The 24,886-nt window shown below is 38.6% G+C and overlaps 2 protein-coding genes across 5 annotated transcripts in view; one reads left to right on the forward strand and one right to left on the reverse strand.

Moving 5' to 3' along the window:
• Positions 1-214: 214 nt before the first annotated feature.
• Positions 215-11,547, reverse strand: LOC140162121 (uncharacterized). 2 transcript variants are annotated; one of them, XM_072185396.1, is made up of 4 exons: positions 11,469-11,547; positions 3,595-3,729; positions 2,792-2,913; positions 215-817 (listed from the first exon to the last, which is right to left on the reverse strand). In XM_072185396.1, the coding sequence occupies exons 2-4, from the start codon at positions 3,688-3,690 to the stop codon at positions 397-399; spliced, it is 639 nt and encodes a 212-aa protein (XP_072041497.1). In that variant the 5' UTR covers positions 3,691-3,729; positions 11,469-11,547; the 3' UTR covers positions 215-396. The 2 variants fall into 2 exon arrangements, with proteins under 2 accessions (XP_072041497.1, XP_072041496.1); XM_072185395.1 differs by lacking the exon at positions 11,469-11,547 and adding an exon at positions 11,305-11,446 and having other exon boundaries at positions 216-817.
• Positions 11,548-11,869: 322 nt separating this feature from the next.
• Positions 11,870-24,886, forward strand: part of LOC140162505 (uncharacterized) — a 75,360-nt gene continuing 62,343 nt past the window's right edge. For all 3 annotated transcript variants that reach the window (XM_072185745.1, XM_072185747.1, XM_072185748.1), the window contains exon 1: positions 11,870-11,985. The gene's annotated coding sequence lies outside the window, so the exon portion shown is untranslated. The remainder of the gene's footprint in view (positions 11,986-24,886) is intronic.

Consider the following 24,886-nt stretch of genomic DNA (forward strand, 5'->3'; position numbering starts at 1 on the left):
AAAATATCAATTTTTAATGATTTGCCATAAAATGTGTATAAATTGCGAATTTCAAAAAATTTTTTAATTATTTGATATCAGAATGACATTCTTCGTATTCAGAATGCAATTCGATATGTCTGATGTGCTCTAATGTCCCAAAATAAATACTGTCCAAACGTTCATACCCCAGCCCTTAAGGCCGACTCAAGACTGTGGAAACCACCCGCCATAAGCAAGCAAGCCCAGTCTCATCAAGTGCAAAGTGATCTTGCATACATACATTTCCCCCTGAAAAATGGAGGAGGATACATTGCAACTCCCTTGGCTATGTGCCTGGATGCTGGACTCTGCCAGTTAGTCCACTGTCTCACTATTTAGTACATAATGTTCATGTCAACTCTTAAATTATGTTTGTTATTGCAACAAATTTTGAATATCTAGCTGTGCGAACAGGGTCCTACACTGTCTGGATAGTTCTGCTAATCTTTCGCTGATTGCACCTTTCTGAGCACCAATATCATCACTGACAGCACCCCTCTGGCTAAGAATGTCTACATCCTGTTCAATATGCATGTCTTCAAATTCTTGAGAAATTTGAGTCATTTTCGAACCACCGTTTCCATCTTCTTCAGAAATTATGGCATCAGAAGTCTGACTTTCACCAGCAGATTTATTACTAGAGGTCTGCAGCAAAGATTGCTGGGATTGTGTCTGCAGCATTGCATTCTGGGAATGTTCCAGTGTTTCTAGTTCTTGCAGCATATCTGTGATAGTGTCTCTATCTGCAGCTGAGAAGACGTGGTGTTCTGTCTGTTCATGGTATGCTTTCAGTGCACTGTAAGAGTAGAAATACAATATTATTATTAGGCCGATTATTATCAAAGACAGAATTAAACTTAAGACTATAGTAAGAATTCCAATTGAATGAACGCAGCTTTCAACAACTGCACTTGATACAACCGCAATCGTATATCGCGTATTTCAAACTACAACGCGAAAGCATGACCTTGGATACAATGCTAACCAATCACAAGTGCGTTGGCATGGTTGGATTCACTACCGCGTTACTCACGCACAGTCGCACACGCTGGTGTACATCGCATAGTGAACACAAAAAATCAGCACGCTATTGAAAGCTACGTTTATTCAATTGGAATTCTTACTATAGCGTGCGTCTTACATAATCTGTCAACCAAACTCAGGCATGGTTTGTTTATGCGTGTTGTGATGACATGAGTATCTGAACGTGGCGTTAATAGTCAGTGTAAGGTCTTAGTAATAGGAAACTTTCTTTCCTGAAGCCACCAATCCCCACACCATGTCAATAATGCCTAAAGTTGCTTTTTACCTTATAAAAGCACTGTCATTTTTCGCCATTTTCTGTGATTCCTTTTATCCGAACGGCACCAGATTACCTTCCTTTTACAGGCTACTAACCAATCAAGGGTCGTGGAGAGTTTGATCGACAGATTACATCCGACGCAAACTAGTATTTTTAATTGTCTTTGTTTATAATGATTATGTCAAAATGATTCACTTATTGTGACATTTTGATATGTGTGTAAGGGAGGCCAGCCAACATGGTTCACTGAGCTCAGCCAAGCTTCACTGCCTCTTCAGAGAAAGCCAAATCCCATAAAAGCCTATGTAGAAAAAACTATCATGCTTCGCTGAATTTTACACACACCGCTTCGATACCATCGTTGACCAAAAATCGATCTAATCTATTTGACGACCATGCTTGAATTGACAACCTTGACACCTAATTACATCATTGTACACTTACACGTTGACCGCACACAACGACCCGAGACATGCTTGTTTACTGACCACTTAGGCATTTGAGGAGTGGATCAGTATGTACTTATTGAACACAATCCAAATTGATATAGTTGGTCATCAACCTGCGTTCATACATACTCACGATGTAACGACGTTTCTGATTGGATTTGTGCCCTTTTTGCTGGTCATAATACCGCTTATGACAAGTACGCAGGCATAAACAAGCTGCGCCACGCAGCGTTGGAACCCAATTAACGCGATCCGTCTTGCGTACACGCGCATATCACCGCGCCCATCACACGCGGAGCGCAAGAGATGAACGTGTTGACTCCCGGCCGTTGACCTCACAAGCTGCTTCCTGCAAGTAGGCCTATTCATTTTCTCCCAATTTTTGAAGGAAAACGGTATGAAAATGTTATTTAAAGTTGTAAACCTTATTATTTTCATTTATTTTGGATTGCTAACAATGTTCAGAATGTTGGTATGTATGAGCAGGGGTTCATTCATAGGATTTGGGCATGATCGTTGATTTACAACGATCATGCCCTCAATCCTATGAATGAACCCCTAATTTATAATTCTGCTGCTTTGCTGAAGGCTCCGATACATATCAGCAAACTGGTATACGCCGTAGAAGTGACGTAGTTAATCGGATTTTAAACTACCATAGCAATTGATGAATACAACGTTCACGTGGTACCGATGCATTGAACCATAGATGTCAAAGAAAGGCGGATCACTCGCACCTGTTAGACAAGTATCTTTGAAAAGAGCGGTATTGTATTCAATCTATGTTTGCTGACATACACAGGTGAATAATGCAATCTGCTTGTAGTGCAGGGCGGTCTACTCCAAAATTGTATTCATCTATTGCTATGGTAGTTAATCCGATTATTACTTCACTTCTACATGTACGGTGTATACTGTTCGCTTGTTCTAAGTATCGATGAACCTGCAGTGAAGGCAACAAAGCTTGGCTGAGCTCAGCAAACCATTTTGCCGAGCCGTCTTCAGCCCTATAGCTTACCTGAGAAGACCTTTTATGTAGTTAATTTGATATGAGATGTGGACTCCTTCGCAGTATCCTTTGTTGAACCCAGCTTGTAATGTAGACTCCTGCCCAGACTCAAATCCAGATCTGTAACCATCCTAAAAATTCGGTAAAACACAAAAACAAAAGATGATTATGGCCGTCCACTTGCTACACAATGTTTGTCTGGATACATTTCGCTATGTGAACGGCAAACTTTGATCCAAGTGCGTTGTTAGGAGTGGCATAGCCAGGGGGAAGCAGCTTCCCCTCTGTGAAAGGTCTTGCCCCCCTCCCCCGTGGGAGGCCTTTTTTGTAACTTTTAGCCCATTTTTGTCAAAGTTTTCCCCCCTGGGAAAAATTTACCTTGCCCCCCTTGAAAAAGTCCTGCGTGTAGCACATTTTGCCAAAAATGCCAGTGCCCAAACCACTCAGCAAATGTACTAAGACCGGATACCCTAACCAAGAGTAGTGCAGGGCACCCTGAAACCCCAAAATTCCCAAACCAAAACCAGGTCGAGGATTCATCTTTCACATAATTAGTTATGTTACTGTATCTTGAGTCATGTCCTAATTTGGAGCTATCAGTCAGAGCAACCTCGTACTAAAGGAACATGCCCCCCCCATGATGACCGGTACACAGTATCACCCTGCACAATTAATTACTCAAATAAAATAAATCTGAGTGACAAATATTAAAATAAAACCTGGCTAATTCCAACATAGTACACATTTTCTTATTTTGAATGGTTTTCAATGTTTCACATTGAGACTGGGTAATAATATCCAATTTGACTAACCTTGATTCGAGATTGACGTAACCGATCCCATTCGGTTGTTGCTATGTCATCGATATCTGAGTCATCGCCAAATACATCATCAGAAGCCTCAGCCATAGTGTGTACAAAATGTGTTTAATTCAAATACCCACACATCTGTGGAGAAGAAGTTTTACATGAGGGACACAAGTCTTAGTGTAGGGCTGCTAAGAATACGCAATTGCTTTGTTTGCACCGCAATTTGCGTATTTTGGCTCCAATTGCGTTTTTTTGACATTTTTGAAAAAATCTAAAAAAAATAAATAAAAAATTTTTTTTTTTTAGATTTTGTATTTTTGGCTGGAAATCACGGATTTTTGTGTTTTATTGAAAATCCGGGTTGTGATTGGCCTCCAAAATCGCGTATTCTTAGCAGGCCTATCTTAGTGTTTAGGGAGCTTATCCTGGTGGTGATGGCTCATTTCTAGATGTATGCCGATTAGGGTTCTGCACCTATAGAGCTATGTCGTAGGGGCCTGTGAGAAGACTTGCCCCTCCCCCTGATGCTGGCTGCCCTGATATACCCATTTTTTACGACTGTCAAAAGGGAACACCCTCGCGAAATCCCTACTAGTTTGTACAGAGCCTTTTAGACAGAGTTTTTCAGAACTAGAGATAGATGCCGTTCAGTGGCGCAACTAGGGGGGGGCAGGGGGGCAACATGCCCCGGGCGCTACCGTTAGGGGGGGCGCCAAATTGACCAATTCAGCCAGGGCCAGCATCGATTCTGCGCCTCCAAGTGACGAAAGTCAAAATTTTCGCCCGCGCTTCGTGCGCATTTCAACACAAAATCAATTGAAAGAACATTTTAAGACCGATATTCAACTTCTAGTAACCAAAATTACTTAGTGGTAGGCCTTATTTGTCCAAAATTTCATTTTTTCATCATAGATATCTCGGGCATCTCAGAGCATTACCTGGTTTTTCCATATAAGTAATTAAGGTGTTCCATCAAAGCTTTCGTCGTGTGTTGCCACCTAGCGGTGGTTCCGGGAACGTTGCGTCAAGTCAATTTTCTAAGCACAGAAAATGCCAATTTTTTTTCTTTATTAATCATTGGGAATTTATTCCCCTGATATAAAATCGAACTTTTTGAATTGTTTCACTAAGTGGTATTTATTTTATGACATTTTTTGTGATTTCCCCATTGAGTGCAATGGTAAGTGTCCCCTTCGTGTCCGAGGGCACAAGATGAAACGGCCGAATCTCAGCAAAAACAACCAATGGGATGCAGTGGCGATCTACATGTCTATCACAAGTGACGTCATACCGACCGACAGAATGAGTATAAGACTGGCAGTGGCAGCTAGTCTAGATATTGACCTCCCAATAATTGGAGAATATCAGTCTGAGCAACCTCGGACTAGAGTTTCATGTATGTCATGAAAGCTTAACTTACTTTTTTTATTTCTTTATAAAATGAAGTGTACTTTTGTATTCCTGTTGAATCCATTGTTTTTACAGGTTTAGCACTTCTGTCAGCCTTGGAACTGGTAATTTTTTGGATAATCGAACTTTACCTACCGGTACTTCTAAGCTAATGCCTACATTTGCTGTTTTTGTCTCCAGCTGCATAGCGATCTTTTCCTTTAGACCACCCTCGCTAAATAGGGACTAAAATATTACAGGGGTGTGAGTGACCACAGATAAAAAAATCTGAAAAAATCTGAAAAAGTCTGAAATTTGGCAAGCTCCTATACTTTTGTACAGAGAAAGTGTAGAAAAAGAGATAAATATCAAGATCAAAAAATCGGAATTCAGATTTTAATCCGAACTCTCACACCCCTGATATTACTATTGCATCAAGGTTTAATGTTATGGAAGGAGGGCAGGGCTTTGATAAATGAGGGAAATTATGGGGTAAAAAACAAGTTTAAACAACTTTTTGAAAACAAGTGAAGTTTTTGTCTCAAATACAGTTTTAAAAATTATCAGAAAAGCAAGAAATATGTATGCCTTCGTAAAACTAAAATCAATATCACTTCCTTCACCTGAAAAGATGCTCAGAATGAGTGGAAAGTGGCAAAGAATTTGAAATGAGGGAATTTTCTCAGAAAAATACAGCATGTTTTTTGAGAAATTTGCCATCTTGAATAAACAACGCAGAATTGCGTCACACAGTAAAAACTGTCAAACGCACTTGAAAATGCACAATATGCAAGCATGCAAGCGTATTAAATTACAGTCAAAATGACCGTACATCAAGCGGTCATGCCAAGCGAACATTTTGGAGCAGGCATCACCGGTTTGCATCCAGGCTTTTACGTCAAGAATAGAGCAAACAACCAGTTCCAATAACTGGAAACACACGGCGCCAACCGGGGCGGGAGTTCCATGAATGTGTAATTTGCAATCATTTATGGAACAATGATTTCCTCGTACTGAGGGCTATACACTAAGTATGTACATTAAACATTATAAACACGTCACTACACAGCACTTGAAACTCCCGGTTGGAGCCGTGGCCTGAGTTCCAATTATTGGAACTGTGTTTCCCCACATCTATGACATCAAGTTGCCCTTTTTCTTTCCATCCAATTGTTCGTATATTCAAGGTATCCTACGTGCTCTTGTCATGCTTGTATTGACCCTTGATGTGTTTTGTGTCCTCGTTCGTTGGATTCACCATTACCCACTTTTTTTTACAGCCTTTGCATCGGGGCCTGAGATTGGAATTCCAGTTTCCTTTCTCACGAAGTAAGGGCTGAGAGTAAAATTGTATTTTGTGTTTGGGAGTGGCCTTCTCTCTTTTCTCTTTTTCCTAGCTATTTTCTTCCATTTCTTGCTTTAGCAGAGCTATCAAGGCCAGCATGGATATTTATTATTAGCCTACACTGCAGGCTATCCAGGCTTGTGCATATGTCATATGAGCTTGGAACGGTCCATGGTTTTCCATGGATTAGCATATGTGTCCCTCACACGGACCAACCTGGGCAAACAAACAATATGGTCATGTTTTTTATGTTGGGCACCAGTTGCGTTGCATGTGTATTTTTCAAACAAATCACATGCTTTTACAGGTTTGGTACTATAACTTCAAAAGTTTACATTAGAACCCAATTTAAGTATATTCTGAGAGCATGTATGTATACTCAGACGATTTCAGAAACGATACAATGGGAGTCATTATACAGGGTGACCCTGACCCATATAACATACAGAGTGTAACAAGCAAAATAAGGATGAAAATATTAATTCAGTTAGGGGTGTCACCCCTCGACGTACATTGATAATGTAAAGTTTTGACACATGTTTTTATACATGTAGTTAACTTAATTTCTCACCCAGCCATATGGAACTTTTAGCGGTCAAGTACTTCAATTATGGAGACACAGGGTGGTCAAAAATCTATCAATATTTATATGAATTTCTTCAAAACACCCCTTAGGCCCTTTACAATTAATTCTTAGTTTCCCGTTTCCCGCGTGCGTCCAAAGTAGAGAATTGCAAAATATTTAATTATTTTTGGATTTTCTCTTTTTTAACTTTTAAGGTAGTATGAACGGCTAATCAAGCTTGCAGCAAAATAGCCACAATAGCAAATTGGAATTGTGTATTAAACTTAGAACAAACTAAAGATAAGTCTTCACTCCACCTATATAGAGTTTCATAAAAATTTTACCATTTCTTATGTATTTCTTTATTTTTTGAAAATTACCTAAATTTTTCCACATTATAATTTTTTTGCCTACATGGAGTATGCTATGGTTTCCAAACTTTCAGGGGTGGTGTATAAGCTTAATATCTAAATTCTCTCGCCAGCTTTTTTGGATAAAGTGTTTAATTTTTTAGAAAAATAATTTTAAAATTTTTGATTTTAGGGAAATTTAGAAATACCTATAACTTAAAATAGAAACATTTAATTAAAAAAAGCTGGCGAGAGAATTTTCTAAATTTGATTACCTGTCATATGACACCTTGTTTGTTGAAATTGGACCTATAGTTAGCTCCAAAAAAATTCTAGAATTTAGGTAATTTAGTGTTTCTAGAAAAAGTCAAAAAAATTGAAAAAAGTACTAACATTACCATTTCATAGCTCCTTTGTTAAGGCCAATATCTTGGAAAAAAATTGCTGTCCTTTATTAAGTATCATTTTTGCAATAAAATAAATTAAAAACCAGATTTATGCAGTGGGTATAATCACATTTAAATAAATTACTTGTTTTCAAAAATTAAGCTGATTTGAAGAACTTGGCAACATGCCAAAAACATGCAGTGTGCAAAGTCTATGGGGTTTTCCAATCACAAAAAATTACATTTAGTCAAAAACACTCTTTTGGAAAAAATTAAAAATTGGCAGGTGAGTTTTTCTCACCCATCTCCACATTCTGTATCATTTTCAAGCAAAGCTGAGCACGACACCATAGTCGTTCATACTACCTTTATATACTTCCATTTGCTACTTTCTGACTTTGCTTGTATCAACTAGGCCTATAGGCCTAATGATGAATAAATAAAGAACATTTGTACCATATTTGTAAACATATTTGTAAAATAATTAAATGCATGTTCCAATCAAGACAGGTTGATGTAGGATGCGACCACTTGTGTTAAAATAAAGAAAATAAATAATTAATAATTAAAAGTCGCCTCATCCCTTGTTTTCAACCATGAAACAGGAAACTAAGACTCAATTGTGAAGGGCCTTATCTGGCAGTGGAGATGCAAATGTTCATGATTGAGGCATCTAACTAGATGTAAAATAAGCTCAACAATCCAGTTTTGAAAGTTAAAAGAGAATTCGACAAAACGTTTTCGTAAAAATGGACTTCTTGGATCAAAATTGAGCATGAGGGCGCTCTTTCAGATTTGTCGCAAACTTTCTATGTTTTACTAGTTTTTAGTTTACTGAAGTAAAGAGGATTACAACCAAGGTCTGCTTGAGCCAATTTGAGCCATTTATCATGTTTTGTTTGTCCGTGGCACCCTTTTGAATGTTGCCTACATTAAATCCCTATTCAAATACATAGAGGTCAACAAACTTTATTAATTAACAAGTAATTACTAATTAGTAATTTTTAATTGTCTAATTTACAAATACTGAGGCAATGAATACTAAACATGATATCACTTGGCTGAGATCATGTATAGAAACAAGTAGAAATTCCATTGTACAGCATTGTGATCCTCCGTCACATTACACCCATCGAATGTTTGTTCACATTTTTTAATGTTTACATCCATTATGACAGTTCTAATACCATCAAATGACAACTCAAATACAAAGAATATCAGTTGGCAAATGTAATGTTATGCAATCAAGTTTACAACACTATCTGTCTTACAATGAGCAGAAAGTCACTGAGTCATGCCATTCAAGTACCAATATTGATTACCTCAAGTGGCCTACTGCAGTAACCAGATATAACCCCGTGTGATTTCTGTGTTATTTTGCAATAACAAAACCATGTTTTCCTTGATTTTGGTATGAAATTGAGCAAATAAATTTTAATGTCATGTCAATTTGGAGTTATTAAAGGAAGTGTCCGGCAATCACAACATTAGGTCTTATATGTTAGAAAAATAATTATCAAGCACGAATTACATGGTTTTATTTCAATCAAACTCATATTAACCATAAAAACTAATAAAAACAGCCGTCTCTCAACACGCGATATTCAAAATTCCAGCAGAAATGTTCTAGAGCAGTGACGCCATGGTTATTTGTGCTCATTTGTCAACAGGCTTCATTGAACTATGTGGACGCACTGCTCTAGACAATTTCGGGCGCTGGAATTTTGAATATCGCGTGTTGAGAGATGGCTGTTTTATTCGCTTTTATGATTAATATGAGTTTGTTTGAAATAAAACCATGTGATTCGTGCTTGATAATTATTTTTCTAACATATAAGGCTTAATGTTGTGATTACCGGACATTTCCTTTAAGGGGGTACTACACCCCTGGCCAATTTTGTGCCTATTTTAGCATTTTTCTCAAAAATTATAGCACATTGGTGCCAAGTAAGACATGTATACATATAGGGGCAAGGACTACAACTACTGTACTGAAAATTTAGCACTTCAAAGCAAGTAGTTATTGATTTATTGATCAAATATTGGTTTTCCCTCATTTTGACAGTAACACCACAAGTTCAACTGTTGTCTGTGCTGAAATAAAATTTCCAGTGCAGTAGTTGTAGTCCCTTTGCCCCTATAATATATTAGTACATACCGGTATCTTACTTGTCCCCAATGCGCTATAATTTTTGAGAAAAATGCAAAAATAGGCACAAAATTGGGCAGGGGTGTAGGGCAACTATAAAAACTGATTTGAGGTAAGTTTTATCTGTTTGGAATCTGTATTGACTATTCTGAGGGAATTACTGCAACGTAAACAAACTAACTCATGGCCCATATGAACATGGTGTACTGGTTTTCAGTACCCTGTTTTCTAGGGTGACTGTAGGAACCCATGGATTCGATCCATGTACCGCCACATGATCACCATTGTACAGCATTGTGATCCTCCGCCACCACATGATCCTCCGCCTTATGAGCCACCCCTGACTAATAGAGGTAGTCATTGTGACGCCGCCATCTTGTGGGTACGGGGTGCCTTGTTGTTTTACCGTGTTGACGTTTGATTGAAGAGGTGCATCACGCGGATTCACGCGCTGCGACTTCCGCGTAATCGGGGTGTCATGTCTAACGCATAACATGCCGAACGGTCATGATGGTAGTACCCACAAGATGGCGGATCCTGCGGAAAAGGCTGACGGCCTCTATTAGACTAAACGAGTTACAGTATAAATTAGTACAAATGAAAATCATTAATTTTTGTTTCAGAAATTGAAAGACCAATGTCTAAGGAAAAAAATAGTACAAGCTCATAATATCAAACAATCATAACAAGCTACATGCATGTCAGTTGTAGTAACTACAAATTTCAAACGTTTGAGGACTTGTTCTCAAGTTGTAGCAGGTTCCATAGGGTGTCTTCAGTGTTAATTGTTTTCATTAGAAATGTCGCAAAATATTAAATTTGACAATAATTTTACAACCTGTTTGACCTCTCCATATATTCATACATTGTTCATCTGTGTTTTCATATCATATTTTGTGGTGAAAAATAATTACAAATGTGTAATTTGCAATCATTTTTGGAGCAACAATTTTTCGTACCGACGGCTAAGTCCCGGCTAAATGTGTATGTGAATGCACATTAAACACTAGTGCCGTACTATTACGCTGACTTTCCTATTCGGAGAGGATGTCAATTTCGACATCCTCGTCTGTTTACAAACAGAGAGGTAGACAAAAGACCGCTTCCGCTTGTCCAAACACACAAGTATCAGAAAGATGGTCCACAATAGCGTGATTCACGTAACATGAATAGGGATTAAAAAGCTGTCAAGTAGAACCATGTGCTTCTTTTGTCCAATTTGCCATCAAGATTTCATATGGAAACAGTTCAGACCCAGAACACGATCATGTCAGAAATTAATAATTTGTTCTGGGACTGATAATTCGGACTAATTAAACACATACAACACATACACAGCACCTGCATGACCTGTTGGAACTCCCGGTCGGAGCCGTGAGTTTCAATTATTGGAACTGCATGCATGTAAACACGTTTTGATGAGTAAGAATGCTACAAAGCCACCCTTTTTAGGTGCCCAGTATAAAAAAAACATGACCATATATAAAATAATAAAATATATAAATTATAAAATGAAGGTTTAAGCTTACCTAATTTCAGACTGTTAAGACTACGCATACACCGTATGACCATCTGTCAATGTCTGTGGTATGACATCACATTGTTTACATCTGAATGCACATGTTCGTGTAACGGTGAATCATCATAAATCAATTCAACAATCAATCAATAATACTTTTCAAAACAGGCTCACCTCTGTTTGAAAAGGGCGTTTTCGTCTCCAGTTTCCACCAATGCTGCCCTCAGTGCATCATCTCACTGACAGGTAGCAGGTGGACACACATACTTTTTGATGGATAGTGAGCTTTGTATTCTAAATGTGAGAGTGTAACCAATTAACCTTTGACCTGTACATTTTTGTTCCTATTTTATGAAAAATAAATGTCTAAATTTCTTTTATAATGAGTATGATTTCGTAAAAGTATGAAACGCCCCTGACGTTTGTGTAACAATATGTGGTAACTCAGTAAAATAGGTAAAATAAACAGAATTTTTGTGCAAGGAAACTGTAATAAAATGGAAATAGACATTCGGGATACAGAAACACCGTGTCAAAACAAATACGGACGGCGATTTGTCCTTGGACAGTCAACTTGTTGAATGAATACTTTAACGACGTACAACGACATTTTCACTGTAAAATCGGGCTGGTAACGATATTTTATTTCATTTTCGGGAACAGAACACTTTGCTGAGTTGACGAAGTAAATGTAAGTCAATGTTGTATTTTTTTAGCAGAGACCGTGACCAGAGTGATGAGACCAGGCAGTAGTACACGTACATCATGTATTCATGATCATATGTCATAGGCATAGTTACTATAGTAGCATTATAAGCATGCCTCTGAGTCTGTGGCGAATTCAAATTTGTCATCAAACCACATCATTTTGTATATCAACTGAAAGCCCTTGAGTAAAGAAAACCAAAACTGAAAATCGTTTTGTCATAGCGCTTTCCCATGTATGAAGTTACTCTGATTGCAGAGGGTCGGAGCTGCGCTGCGCCTGCCGCAAAAGTAAACCCTCGGTCCCTCGGATTTCGAAGGTTCTGCAAAATCGGAGGTTTTGCGTCCGTTTCAAATTTTGTTCATAATGTTCACTACTGTACTCCAATTTCAAAATCAGACACCGTAAAAACTCCCGATTATTGGAACTTTTGCGTAATATGATAATGTTACAAGTTTTTTCTAAATATTAAATAATTGAGCATGCGTGGTACACTCGACATGCCAAAATTTTTGCTCTGCAAATTTTCAGCTTTTTTGTCTACTTTTTCACTACAATCTCCCAACAAAACCTAGTGTTTGTTACAGCATTGTTTACAGAACATACTGATCGCTAGTCCTAGTAACTAGGAAGACCGAACACAGACATAATCATATGGACGTTAAAATGAGCCTGTTCTATCATATCAGATAATACCCAATGTAAAAGTAAATGTCGTCACGTTCTCAGTTACTGGGACTAACTGATCGCATCGTTTTGCACATATGGTTGCCAAATGTACCATTTCCTTTGTTGTTGTGTTCCTATGGATCTGCCACTGGAGACAAGCCCTCCGAATTTGGAAACCTTGCACTCAGTGCTTCTTCATCCTACATATGTACACTTGACTGGATTGAGATCGAGAGACAGCTGTTTGCAGTGCGCAACCATCTTTACAATATTTGTGTAATGCTCACACTCCCAGTCAGTGACAGCGGATCATCATGCTAAACTAAACTGCTATAACATTAATTTATGATTATCAGTCAATCCTACATGTTGCTCCTTACCATCATCAGCAATGTGTAAGCTTACCTACTCGCCAAACCTCATCATAAGGTCTGGGGACATTGAACCCAACCCTGGCCCCAGAACTCCCAAGTACCCTTGTGGAGAGTGTAAAAAGGCCTGTACATCATACAAGGGAGCCAAAGCAAGCATTCTTTGTGATTCATACAACTTGTGGTTCCACTCGGACTGTGTTGGTTTATCCGATCCTGTTTTTGAAGTACTGGCTGGAAATGACTCGCCATGGGAATGCTACAAGTGCGGTTGCGCAAACATATCACCTGGTATTTTTGACTCCTTTACAGTTGGAGAATCAGACTCTACAAACAGTTTTGCTCGTTCTAGTTGTAGTTCTACCAGCTCCTGCCAACCAGGTTCACCCATGGCTAAATCATCTCCCTCTAAACCTACCAATAGTCCCACAGCCAACGTTAACAACCTGCGCACACTTGAAGTAAATTTCCAAAGTGTTTTCGCAAAGCGTTTTGAGTTCTGGAGCCTTATTGAAGCTACCAAACCAGACATAATATTTGGTTGTGAGACTTGGCTCAAGCCTAGTATTTCTTATGGTGAAGTGTTTCCACCCGGCTATAACTTGTACCGAAAAGACAGGAGTAATGGCCATGGAGGAGTTCTGTTGGCTGTCCATAGCAGTCTAAACAGCCACCAGATTGATATTAGAACTGACGCTGAATTTGTTGCAGCAAAAATCATCAACAGGAATCAGCCAATTGTCATTGGTGCTTTGTACCGTACTCCTGACAGCAACCAGGACAAGATGAATGAACTCAATCGCACTATCCTTGATCTTTGTCAGTCCAACTCTGGTGCTGCAATATGGATTTCCGGTGATATAAACTTACCCGACATTGACTGGGCTACCAACCACATCATCTCCCACCAGTATCCTGTGGCCCTCAATGAATCCTTCTTGCAAACCATGGAGTCGGCAGGTCTTGAACAACTTGTAGATTTTCCAACTCGCGGTGATAACACGTTAGACATTGTGTTAACCAACAGACCAAGTCTTGTTAATAGATGTGAAGGTGCTCCTGGCCTTAGCGACCACGACATTGTCTTTACGGATATGAATGTCAGAGCCTACAGACGCAAACCAGTGCGTCGTAAAATCTTCCTGTGGAAAAGGGCTGACTGGGATGTTATCCGCCACAGAGTTAAGTCCTGGTCTGATAACTTCACCGCAATTAATTTTACATCCACCCCTGTGGAGCAACTTGCTGAAGACCTGCAATCCGAATTGACCAAGGTGCTTGCAGAATGTGTGCCTACCAAAATGAGTTCCACCCGTAGTAGCCAACCATGGATGAACACTCAAACAAAACGCATCATCAGAAGGAAGAAGTGGGCTTTTAAGAAAGCCAGATACACCAAGAAAGATCGTGATTGGATGCGCTACAAGACTCTGAAAAAGGAGTCTCAGAAGACCTGTCGTCAAGCGCACAACAAATATGTGTTTGATGTCATCAACAGTGACCCAGGTGGAAACAAGAAACTTGGAGCCCTTGTAAAATCTAGGCGCTGTGACCAACTGGGAGTGGCTCCTTTGAAAGAGAATGGTATCATGCATTGTGACCCTAAGCAGAAAGCCAACTTGCTCAACAAGCAGTTCAGCTCTGTGTTTGTCAGTAACAACGATGATGTGACTCTACCAGATATGGGAAACAGCCCTCACACATCAGCTAACAACATCACGGTTGATTGCAATGGTGTCACTAAGCTGCTTCGCAACATCAAACCTCATAAGGCCACCGGCCCAGATGGGATACCAGCTTGTCTTCTAAAAGAGACCGCGGAAGAGGTTGTACCTGCAGTTACACTCTTGTTCCAGGCATCACTTGATCAAGGGGTAGTTCCCTCTGAGTGGAAGAAAGCCTCAATTGTGCCCATCTTCAAGAAAGGAAGCCGCTCAACTGCTTCAAACTACAGGCCAATTTCACTCACATCAATCCTCAGCAAGCTTCTGGAGCACATCGTGCACTGCCATTTCATCCGCCATCTGTCTGACTATAACATCCTCACCGACGCCCAGCATGGTTTTAGGAAACGTAGGTCATGCGAGTCTCAGTTAATCGTCACAATTGATGACCTTGCGAAGAGCCTGGATGACAAGTCGCAGATAGACCTGATCCTGCTTGACTACGCCAAAGCCTTCGACAAGGTCTCCCATCGCCATCTACTCCTGAAGGCCGAATACTACGGTATACGGGGGACCCTGTTAGAGTGGACAAGAGACTTCCTGAGTGAACTCACACAACAAGTCCTGCTTGAAGGCCAGACAAGTTCAACGTCCAAAGTAACATCCGGTGTGCCACAGGGCAGTGTGCTCGGCCCTCTGCTGTTTTTGATATTTATTAATGACATGCCAGAGTGTGCTACCAGGTCTACTACCAGACTCTTTGCCGACGATAGTGTTTTGTACAAGCGCATCTCAACACCCACTGACAGCAAACATCTTCAGGAGGATCTTGACTCCCTAGTCAAGTGGGAAACCCGCTGGTTGATGCAGTTCAATGCTTCTAAGTGTCAGGTGTTAAGAATCACCAATAAGCGGAAGCCAGTCCTGGCTTCATACACCATCCATGGCCACGAGTTGGAGCTTGTTGAATCTGCGAAGTATCTTGGAGTCCACCTTGACTCGAAGCTGAACTTCAACATGCATGTTGACACTGTGGCAAAGAAAGCCAATTCCATCAGAGCCTTCCTTAGCAGAAACATCGGCCACTGTGGACACAAGATCAAAGAGACCAGCTACAAAACCTTCATTCACCCAATAGTTGAGTACGCCGCCACATCCTGGGACCCTCATACTCAATGCAACATCAGAAAGATTGAGCAGGTTCAGAGAAGTTGTGCTAGGTTTGTCACAGGTGACTATGATCGCTCCAGCAGTGTGTCAGCCATGGTTCAAGATCTCCAATGGCCCACCTTGGCTACCAGACGCCTCAAAGCAGACTGGAGATGATGTATCGCATACGGTTTGACCTCATCGACATCAGGTGGTCCCAGTACATGACTCCACTAGCTTCAATCACCAGAGGCCATGGCTCCCGCTTTCAATATCCGCGGTGTACTTCAACAGCTTACTTAAACTCATACTTTCCACGCACCATCCGTGACTGGAACAGCCTGTCAACCGACCCAGCTGCATCCTGTTCCCTCAACGCCTTCAAGACTGCGTTGAGGGCCTGCTGGCAGTAATCATCTTGCTACCAGTTTTTACTCGCTCCTGTTTATTTTGCGCACAATTTGTTTTGTTTATGTCATGCTTGTACCACGCATGACCACCCTCGCAGTGCGTTTGATACTCATCTATATGAGGACTGCACAACCATGGAAGAAGAAGAAGAATTATTTATTTATTCGAACATTATAAATATTATTTATTTATTCGAACATACACTTTTGAATCCATGAATCAGTGACAGTGGCACACGTCAAGTGATGTACGTGACGTGACGGTGCATTCATATAAACACACACAAATATTAAACTTCAAAGTTTGAAATCCTATTACAGTACGGTAATAATATTTTTTTCCAAGGATTTTAAAGGTTAATGGATTGATGATTTTCACAATAAGCGGTAAAGATGATACAGCCTATTTCACAATTTTGTGACTAACTTTGCATTTTTCTCAAAAAATAACTACACACTGATAACAAAAGTTATGTATTAAAGGGGCAAGGAATCCAATTCAAGATAAGTGGTTCATTATGTTTAAAAGAAATGAGGTACATTGTAGCGGTACCTCTTTTCTTATCATAAATAATGTAACTGCTTGTCTTGAGTCACTGAAATTCCAGCGTAGTATTAGACTGGATTCCTTGCCCTATAATATACATGTACCGCAGGGGTTGTTCGAGCATATTCTAGAGATGGCTACTATTTCATCCTTGTGCAGAGTCCGATACATAAAATTGTACCGGGACGTAAACATGCTTCATAGAGTTCACAAACACACTTCATAAGCGTGTCATTATAAGCTTTATTCTATTTCATGTATTACGCCGTACCTTTTTACATTTTCGATACTTACGATCCTAAAAATTCGAAGCAAATATAAGCTGATTTTTGATGACTGCACAGCCGATTTAAAAGATGGCAGAAATTTAGCCTCAACCTGTACGGGCATTTGACGCGGTAAATATTCATGAATAATGACTGAGAGGTCATAGGCTAACAGATTCTATAGATGAGAGTATCTTAATTATTCTGATTACCACGTGAGCTTACTTGACGTGACCTGACCTTAGATTGCTGCCCTCAGTCAGGCGGCGGATGACATGCATGATAGAGAGAGACGGCAAAACTGCTTAGCCGTATGCACATGATGGCACTTTCCACACTTATAAGTGCGATGAATTTCGCAGCTGCCGTGATCACTGATATCGGAGCCTAACCAACACGGCGAATTACGTCAGAGTGACTCGCAACCAGTAAATAATCAAATTTTACAATATTTAATTAATTTGAAGGTTATTTTTGTAGGGTTCATTATCGAACTCCAACGGTTTCAGCTTGTATTAATATTTATTAACATAGGCCTACTTGTTTGTGATATTTTAAGCATTTTTAAATTTCAAAATATAAATCCCATTCAATTACACGGCTGACAAAGCAAATTTACTGAATTTAGAGATTGCACGGCGTTCACCACCTGCATCTCTCTGACCTTTTACTTGAATTACTTCCTGACAAAATGGTGACGCCAGCCGATCGCCGGAAAATATTGCAGCAATTTCTCCAGAAATAGTAATAAAATATTTACCTAAATGCACCTGAAATGACACATAGAACTGAGAATTACGTCAACAACTCGCATAGTAACAAATTGGTAGGTAAAGCTATGTACAAGGAGGTATTTAGGGGGTATTTCAGAATTGCCTATTGTTATTACAATGACATTACGTAACGGTAAGCTTACGTAATTTGTTTACCGACCGATATTCCGGGCAAAGGAACACTAGCCACGAATGCGAGGGCATCCGTGAGCAAATTCGTGGCTAGTGTTTCTCGAGCAACGCAGGGGTAGCGCTAGGTTGCTTTTTGGGGTCCCGGACCCACCAAAATAGAGTTCGGACCCCCTGTTTTTAAATTTTCTGCAAGTTCAGGGGTCCCTACATACTCCCAGTTTTTCAATCTAGCGCTATTGCAGACATACTATTTATGCTGCATTTGTGCAACTCGGACTCGCCAAACTCTACTCCGGACCCCCTACTTTTTAATTTTCTGCAAGTTCGGGGGTCCCTGTGGACACTGGAGTGTTTAGTTCTAGCGCTACCCCTGATGTACCGTACCCAGGTACAGGGTGTCCCAAAAAAAAAAGGGTCCCCTCATTGCGCCGCGCTTTTTCTCCTATTTCTGAAAAGTTGATCAAATATATTTTGGTATGTAAAAAAACGTTGAGTCGTTAGCTATAATAAACCAAAACAATCAATCGGCTCACAACTTTGGAAGATATGCTCTTTTAAAGAAATATACCCGTTTTTCACTCTGTCCACGGAGAAGGTGTCGCTACTTCAAATATTGAAAAGGTACACACATACCATGCATGAATATCAAACATTCCTCAATGATAACTTTATAAAATAACTTTACTTACGGAATGGGCTTTACCGGTGGGTTTATGGGCAATAGATTTTGTTAAGGGGGTACTACACCCCTGGCCAATTTTGTGCATATTTTTGCATTTTTCTCAAAAATTATAGCACATTGGTGACAAGTAAAATATGTATATTATTGGGGCAAGGACTACAACTACTGCACTGAAAATTCAGCAACTCAAGGCAAGTAGTTATTGATTTATTGATCAAATAGTGGTTTTCCTCATTTTTGACTGTAACTCCACAACTGTTGTCTGTGCTGAAATAAAATTTCCATTGCAGTAGATGTAGTCCTTGCCCCTATAATATACATATCTTACTTGTCACCAATGCGCTATAATTTTGGAGAAAAAATGCAAAATGCAAAAAAGGGGTGTAGTACCCCCTTAATAGTGTCATTAATTTGTGGGTAAAATGGATGCCGAATGGGACTTCTTTTGCTTTACTTGCAATTACTTATTTTTTCTTGGTTATTTATGCCTGTTTGTTTTATTATGGTTCTTACTTTCTTACTTTGTTGTTTCTTGCTTTCTTTTTTTATTTACAACATAAGTCATTTCTCTTTTTAGGATAAAAAGGTAGCCCTAAAAGGCTGTTTGGTTTGTCTTTAGTTCTTCTGAAGTGAGTTTACTGTGCTGCTCTGCCCTCAACCTGGTTGCCTCCTTGGCGAATACAGGTTTCAGCCCTGGTCCTCATTGCATCAATTGTGTTGCGTACCATCCTTGTGCGCCGGATACATGCGAATGCATTCAGTATTCAAGATATTCGCAAACGTATTAATACGTTTGCGAATATCTTGGATTTTGCCACAAAGGAAAAAAAATCAAGTGGTGTGAGGTCTGGTGATCATACAGGCCACTCCACAAGTGAAAAACGGGTACTTTTATTCGAAAGGGCATATCTTCAAAAGTTGTGAGCCGATTGAAATAATTGTTTTGGTTTATTAAAGGGATAACGATTAAAGGTTTCTTTACATACCAAAATATATTTAATCAACTTTTCAGAAATACATGTAGGAGAAAAAGAGGGCGCAATGAGGGGCCTCTTTATTTTTGGGACACCCTGTACATAACTTTTGTTACCAGTGTGTTATTTTTTGAGAAAATGCTAGGCACGCGTGTCGCGAGACTCGCTACATTAATTTTCTTCCGAGTTTAGACATCCATATCTTCCCCTAGGGGCAGATGATGGTGGATGCGACGTCGCCATTGGATTAACACATAATCATGAAATCTTCACAAACAATTCTAAATGTGGTGTTCTGAAAGCAAAATTATGTTATTCTAAAACCGTTGGGGTACGACAAAGTACCCCACTAAAAGTATGTCAATTTTCCATAAATGCTAACTGTATATTTTGAATGGGGCTCTCAGCCCTGTATCTTCGTCAGCCTCGTACGTCACATGTCGCGTGACCTATACCACCTGCCTAGGGGTAAGCTACAGGGCTACAAATTGGAATCTAGGGTGTCTTTGACCCAATTCTGGACTCATAAAAATGTATCTCACCCCCATTATATTGCTGATATCTAGACATATATAAAAATGCATGTTCGTGCTGACGCACATGACAAATTCCTGTTTTTGACACCCCCTCTTCATCCTAGATGTCAGACATCATCTATTTTGCCTATAGCAGGATAGACCACTCATTGGCTTAATAAAAATTTCACAGTGGCTCAAAGATGATGACTCAGCCATTCTGCACAAATTGGAAGGGTTTAAATTTTAAATTGATTTATAGTGCTTCATAAAATCTTATGTAAAGGAGGGGACATTATTTTGGAGATTTTTGACAAATCTTTCTTTTAAGGTCACATTTTTCTGTAATTCAAATATATAAGCAAATGATTTTAATTTCAAAACTTAGGTGCATATAACTACATTTAGAAAAGTCATCCAGTTTATAAATTCATATAAATGAGAGCTTTCAAAATGTGCTTTTTGAAGATAAAACATCAAAATGTCAAAAAAAGTGAATGTTTCACCATATAATAATAATGAAAAAACTAAGGCATTTGTGTGATTTCTTTTGTGTGATTTTAAGGGGAGTAGACATACTTCATTTATAAATTAAAAGAAATCCTTCAGATTCTTTCATTAAGCAGCAGGATGCTTTTAGAAACATGGATTTTGAAATATGTAGGCCTACCCTGATAGTGAAACAGCCCATATTATAGGGGCAAGGAATTCAATTCAAGATAAGTGGTTCATTATGTTAAGAAATGAGACATTGTAGCGGTACCTCTTTTCTTATCATAAATAATGTACTGCTTGTCACTAAAATTCCAGTGTAGTATTAAACTGGATTCCTTGCCCTATAATACATGTATACCCCAGTACATAACTTTTGTTACCATTGTGTTATTTTTTGAGAAATTTATCAAGGGGTGTAGTACCACCTTAAGGATTACCTCATCATGTTTAGACTAGTGATTACAAAAATTGCCATTTTTGTTCATTTTAATAATTTAATTCAGATCTTTTCTCAATCTGTTGCAAAATGTCTGTAATGATGATCTAAGCATTAATACCTGTTTTGAGATGGTCTTTCATCAACAAGATAGGTAATTACTAATAGCTATAAATGAAAGTTTGGACAATAATGAAATTTCCCAAAATAATGAATAATGAAATCATGACCTCATATTTCACTGAAAAAAAATGTGGCGGGAAACAAATCATTTCATTTCATTCTATTCCACAAGAATTAGCCATTGAACCAATAGATCAAGGATGCTGTGATGAACAAACAAGACGTAAGACAGGTTAGACGAATACCGATATGCACACAGATTATACGTAGTATCCACAAAAACTCCGAAAGTGGACTACGTACATTATTAACAATATTTAAAAACCTCAGATTTTGAAAGTTTTACGGCGCTCGCAGAAACCTCAGATTTTGGTGTTTTGGCGTAGCATCCGGAAAACCTCTGAAATCGGTGTAGTAAACATTTAAAACAACCTCTGAAATCGGAGTAGTGAACATTATTAAAAATATTTTTTATTTATTTATAACATTCGGCTAAAGCCAGGCTAAGCCCAGAGGCTACTAATTTAATGGATGCCATCCCGATGACGGGATAGGGATATGGAAAGAAGTTCAATTTTAGATTGTACAGAGGAAAACCGGAGCACCCGAAGAAAAACCTGCGAGGACGAGCATAGATCGGCATCCAAACTCACATGTGGCACCGCGGGGAATTGAACCCCGGCCACAGTGGTTAGAAGCAAGTGAGAAGACCACTACACTAACCCGCCCTCCCTTGGAGTTTTTGCACAGCATGCATTTTCCCTGTGCTAATGTGCTTACCTCGAAGCTATTTCAGCTGATTCAAACTGAATACACAAATTGTTCAGAATCCAGTTAAAATTATGAAAAAATTAATCTTGCAGAAATAACCTGTTATTTTATGCTTCAATTTTGCAACTTACCAACTTTTTCTCAAAATCTACATGCAGAATATGATAAAATTTAGAATTAAAGCATCCTTTAAGGGGGTACTACACCCCTGCCCAATTTTGTGCCTATTTTTGCATTTTTCTCACAAATTATAGCGCATTGGTGACAAGTAAGATATGTATATGGTCATTTTCACGGTAAAGGGTGTAACTTTTGATTTTTAGGGTCAAAATTTCAAACCACTTAAATATGTTTCTGTTTACTGAAATCATGCATAGAAGCAACTTAAATTCAAGTAAAATAATGTTTCAAGGCTTAAACCTTTTGATTTCTAATAAAAATTTGACATTTGCATAACATTTTGGTTAAAATCTAAGAAAAAATGTATTTTACATAACCTCAGAAAATTTTGACATGAAAGCTGGAATACATGTGAAATTCCATTCCAAAGTAAGTCAACAGATATAAGTTAAATTTTATACCATGTTTTGCTATGTTTGTAATTGCAGTTTTGAAAATTTTTAACATCAAGTGTCATTTACAATGGAAATTTCCAAACCTTAAACATATTTTTTAAGTTTTAATTGGGTTCCTAAAATAATTTGAATGTCTAACTTCATGTACAAATACTACTTGATGAAAGGAACCTCCCAGCCAAGTTTCACAGAAATTGGAGTTATTTTTTAGAATTGGCAATTCAAGCGATTTGTGTTTCGGAGGCTTCAGTTAACAACACAGGTGATCATAAAAGTAAAATATTTAGCTAACTACTACAAGTTGACATAAAAAATAGGTAAAAAATATCACAATTACCAATTTTCATGCTTTGCTTCTAAGTATTGAATTTCAGTTGTGACAAAAATTAAATTATCACAGCAAGTCATTTTTTTGTTTCGAGGCTTCATGTTAACAATTGTTAAACATTGCAGAAGTAGTTTTTTGAAAACAACAGTGTTGGGATCATCTAAGCTGTTATTTTCTTGTGTGTATTGAATCAATGATTCTATGCGGCAGATATTGTAGATTTATCACACATTAATTTTTTCACCCATTTGTTTAAAAGTATGGTGTTTTTTGCATGTGAAGCCTCCGAAACAGGCTTTTTAAGGTATCAGTATATTTTTCAAACATTAACCATAATGTCAATTTTTTTTAAATTTATGACATTCTGCACATATCAAGTAATAATTACAATGCAGATATCAGTATGAAACACACCAATTTAGATATGCATAGATGATAATTAAGTTTACTGTTGTTTCGAGGCTTCATTTGTTTCGGAGGCTTCAATTGTTAACGGAAAGTTTGTATTGGGTCCCATTTTCAAACGGTGATATATATCTCCACGATTTAAAAACATGTGACTTGAGGATCTACTTTGCTACATTTTGATAAATAGATTGGATGAGCTCTTTTATTTATATTTGCACAAGCTTGCTGAACAGTTTGTTTCGGAGGCTTCAAAAAGTTAACGGAAAAACGGCTATTTGAAGTCAAGATTTTATAAAAATTTTAAAAGCTTGCAAATCGGCTAATTTTTGTTACCCATTTCAAGTTAAGATAACAACTGTTATAAATCAAGAAGAAGTGAAGAAATAACCAAGAATTATGAACCAAAGCTACACCCACAAAGTTTGTTAACAATTGTTAACGGAAAATGAAGCCTCCGAAACGACAAATATCGAAGTCCGGTTCTCAAAAATACAGGGCCGTTCACAATTAAATCTAATGTGGCAGTGTTTACTGAACATATGACTGTACTTTCAGGATAAGAAAAATTATCCATGAACTAACTGAAGAAAACACAGGGTTTTACAAAAATGTTACTGTTTTTTATAGTTTTTCCAAATGGCAATATTAAGTACATTTAAGCCTGCTAAAACTGAACGCAGTAACTCCCAAAGCTGATTATGCTACCCAAGGTAGCTGCTAACTAGATGACTTATGTGGCCAAAAATTATGGAATTCTGTGGCTTTATTAGAACACTACGGATTAAAATGTTAAAAATCCAAAGTTACACCCTTTACCGTGAAAATGACCATATTATAGGGGCAAGGACTACAAGTACTGCACTGGAAATTTTATTTCAGCACAGACAACAGTTGTGGAGTTACAGTCAAAAATGAGGGAAAACCAATATTTGATCAATAAATCAATAACTACTTGATTTGAGTTGCTGAATTTCCAGTGCAGTAGTTGAAGTCCTTGCCCCCATAATATACATATCTTACTTGTCACCAATGTGCTATAATATTTGAGAAAAATGCAAAAATAGGCACAAAATTGGCCAGGGGTGTAGTACCCCTTAAATTTAGCCCCTTGTTTCAAGCCCCTTGTTTCAAGCCCATATCCCAGCAAGTTACCACCACTGGGGATTGAACCTGTGACCTCCTATACCTGAGGCAAGTACCCTAACACTGCATCATGCTCTCCCACATAGAAATTTACTTGTACTTAGCCCTCTTTTCTAAGCATTATTTTCCTGCCAAGCTATATTTTAAAATACACGTTCCAAGATTCCCATTGCAGCCGCTGCCGCCTCATCCCGCCTGCACCTGTACACTGTTGCCAAGGTACCTGACTGGTACACACAGAGTACATGTACCTATACAGTAGGACCCACCTGCAGCAAGGCTCTTGCTACATGTAAGGCGTATCCGTGCATCCAGGACGCGATTTTTTATTGTTGGACGCATTGTTCACCAAGCTCCATAAATGCCTTGCATCCGAGTGGATGCACATGAAGTTCAAATCAAAATCAAGTTTTAAGCTTACTCAATCTACCTGCGATCGGGGTCTTTGTAAAATT

Source organism: Amphiura filiformis, chromosome 10 (genome assembly GCF_039555335.1).
Source record: "Amphiura filiformis chromosome 10, Afil_fr2py, whole genome shotgun sequence".
NCBI classification, from domain to species: Eukaryota; Metazoa; Echinodermata; class Ophiuroidea; order Amphilepidida; family Amphiuridae; genus Amphiura; species Amphiura filiformis.

Excerpts from the sequence above, each read along its gene's own strand:
- LOC140162121 (XM_072185396.1), bottom strand. The coding sequence starts at position 3,690 with ATGGCTGAGGCTTCTGATGATGTATTTGGCGATGACTCAGATATCGAT. Across the intron at positions 2,914-3,594 it reads TACGTCAATCTCGAATCAAG|GATGGTTACAGATCTGGATT; the intron begins GTTAGTCAAATT and ends CCGAATTTTTAG. Across the intron at positions 818-2,791 it reads TACATAAAAGGTCTTCTCAG|TGCACTGAAAGCATACCATG; the intron begins GTAAGCTATAGG and ends CTACTCTTACAG.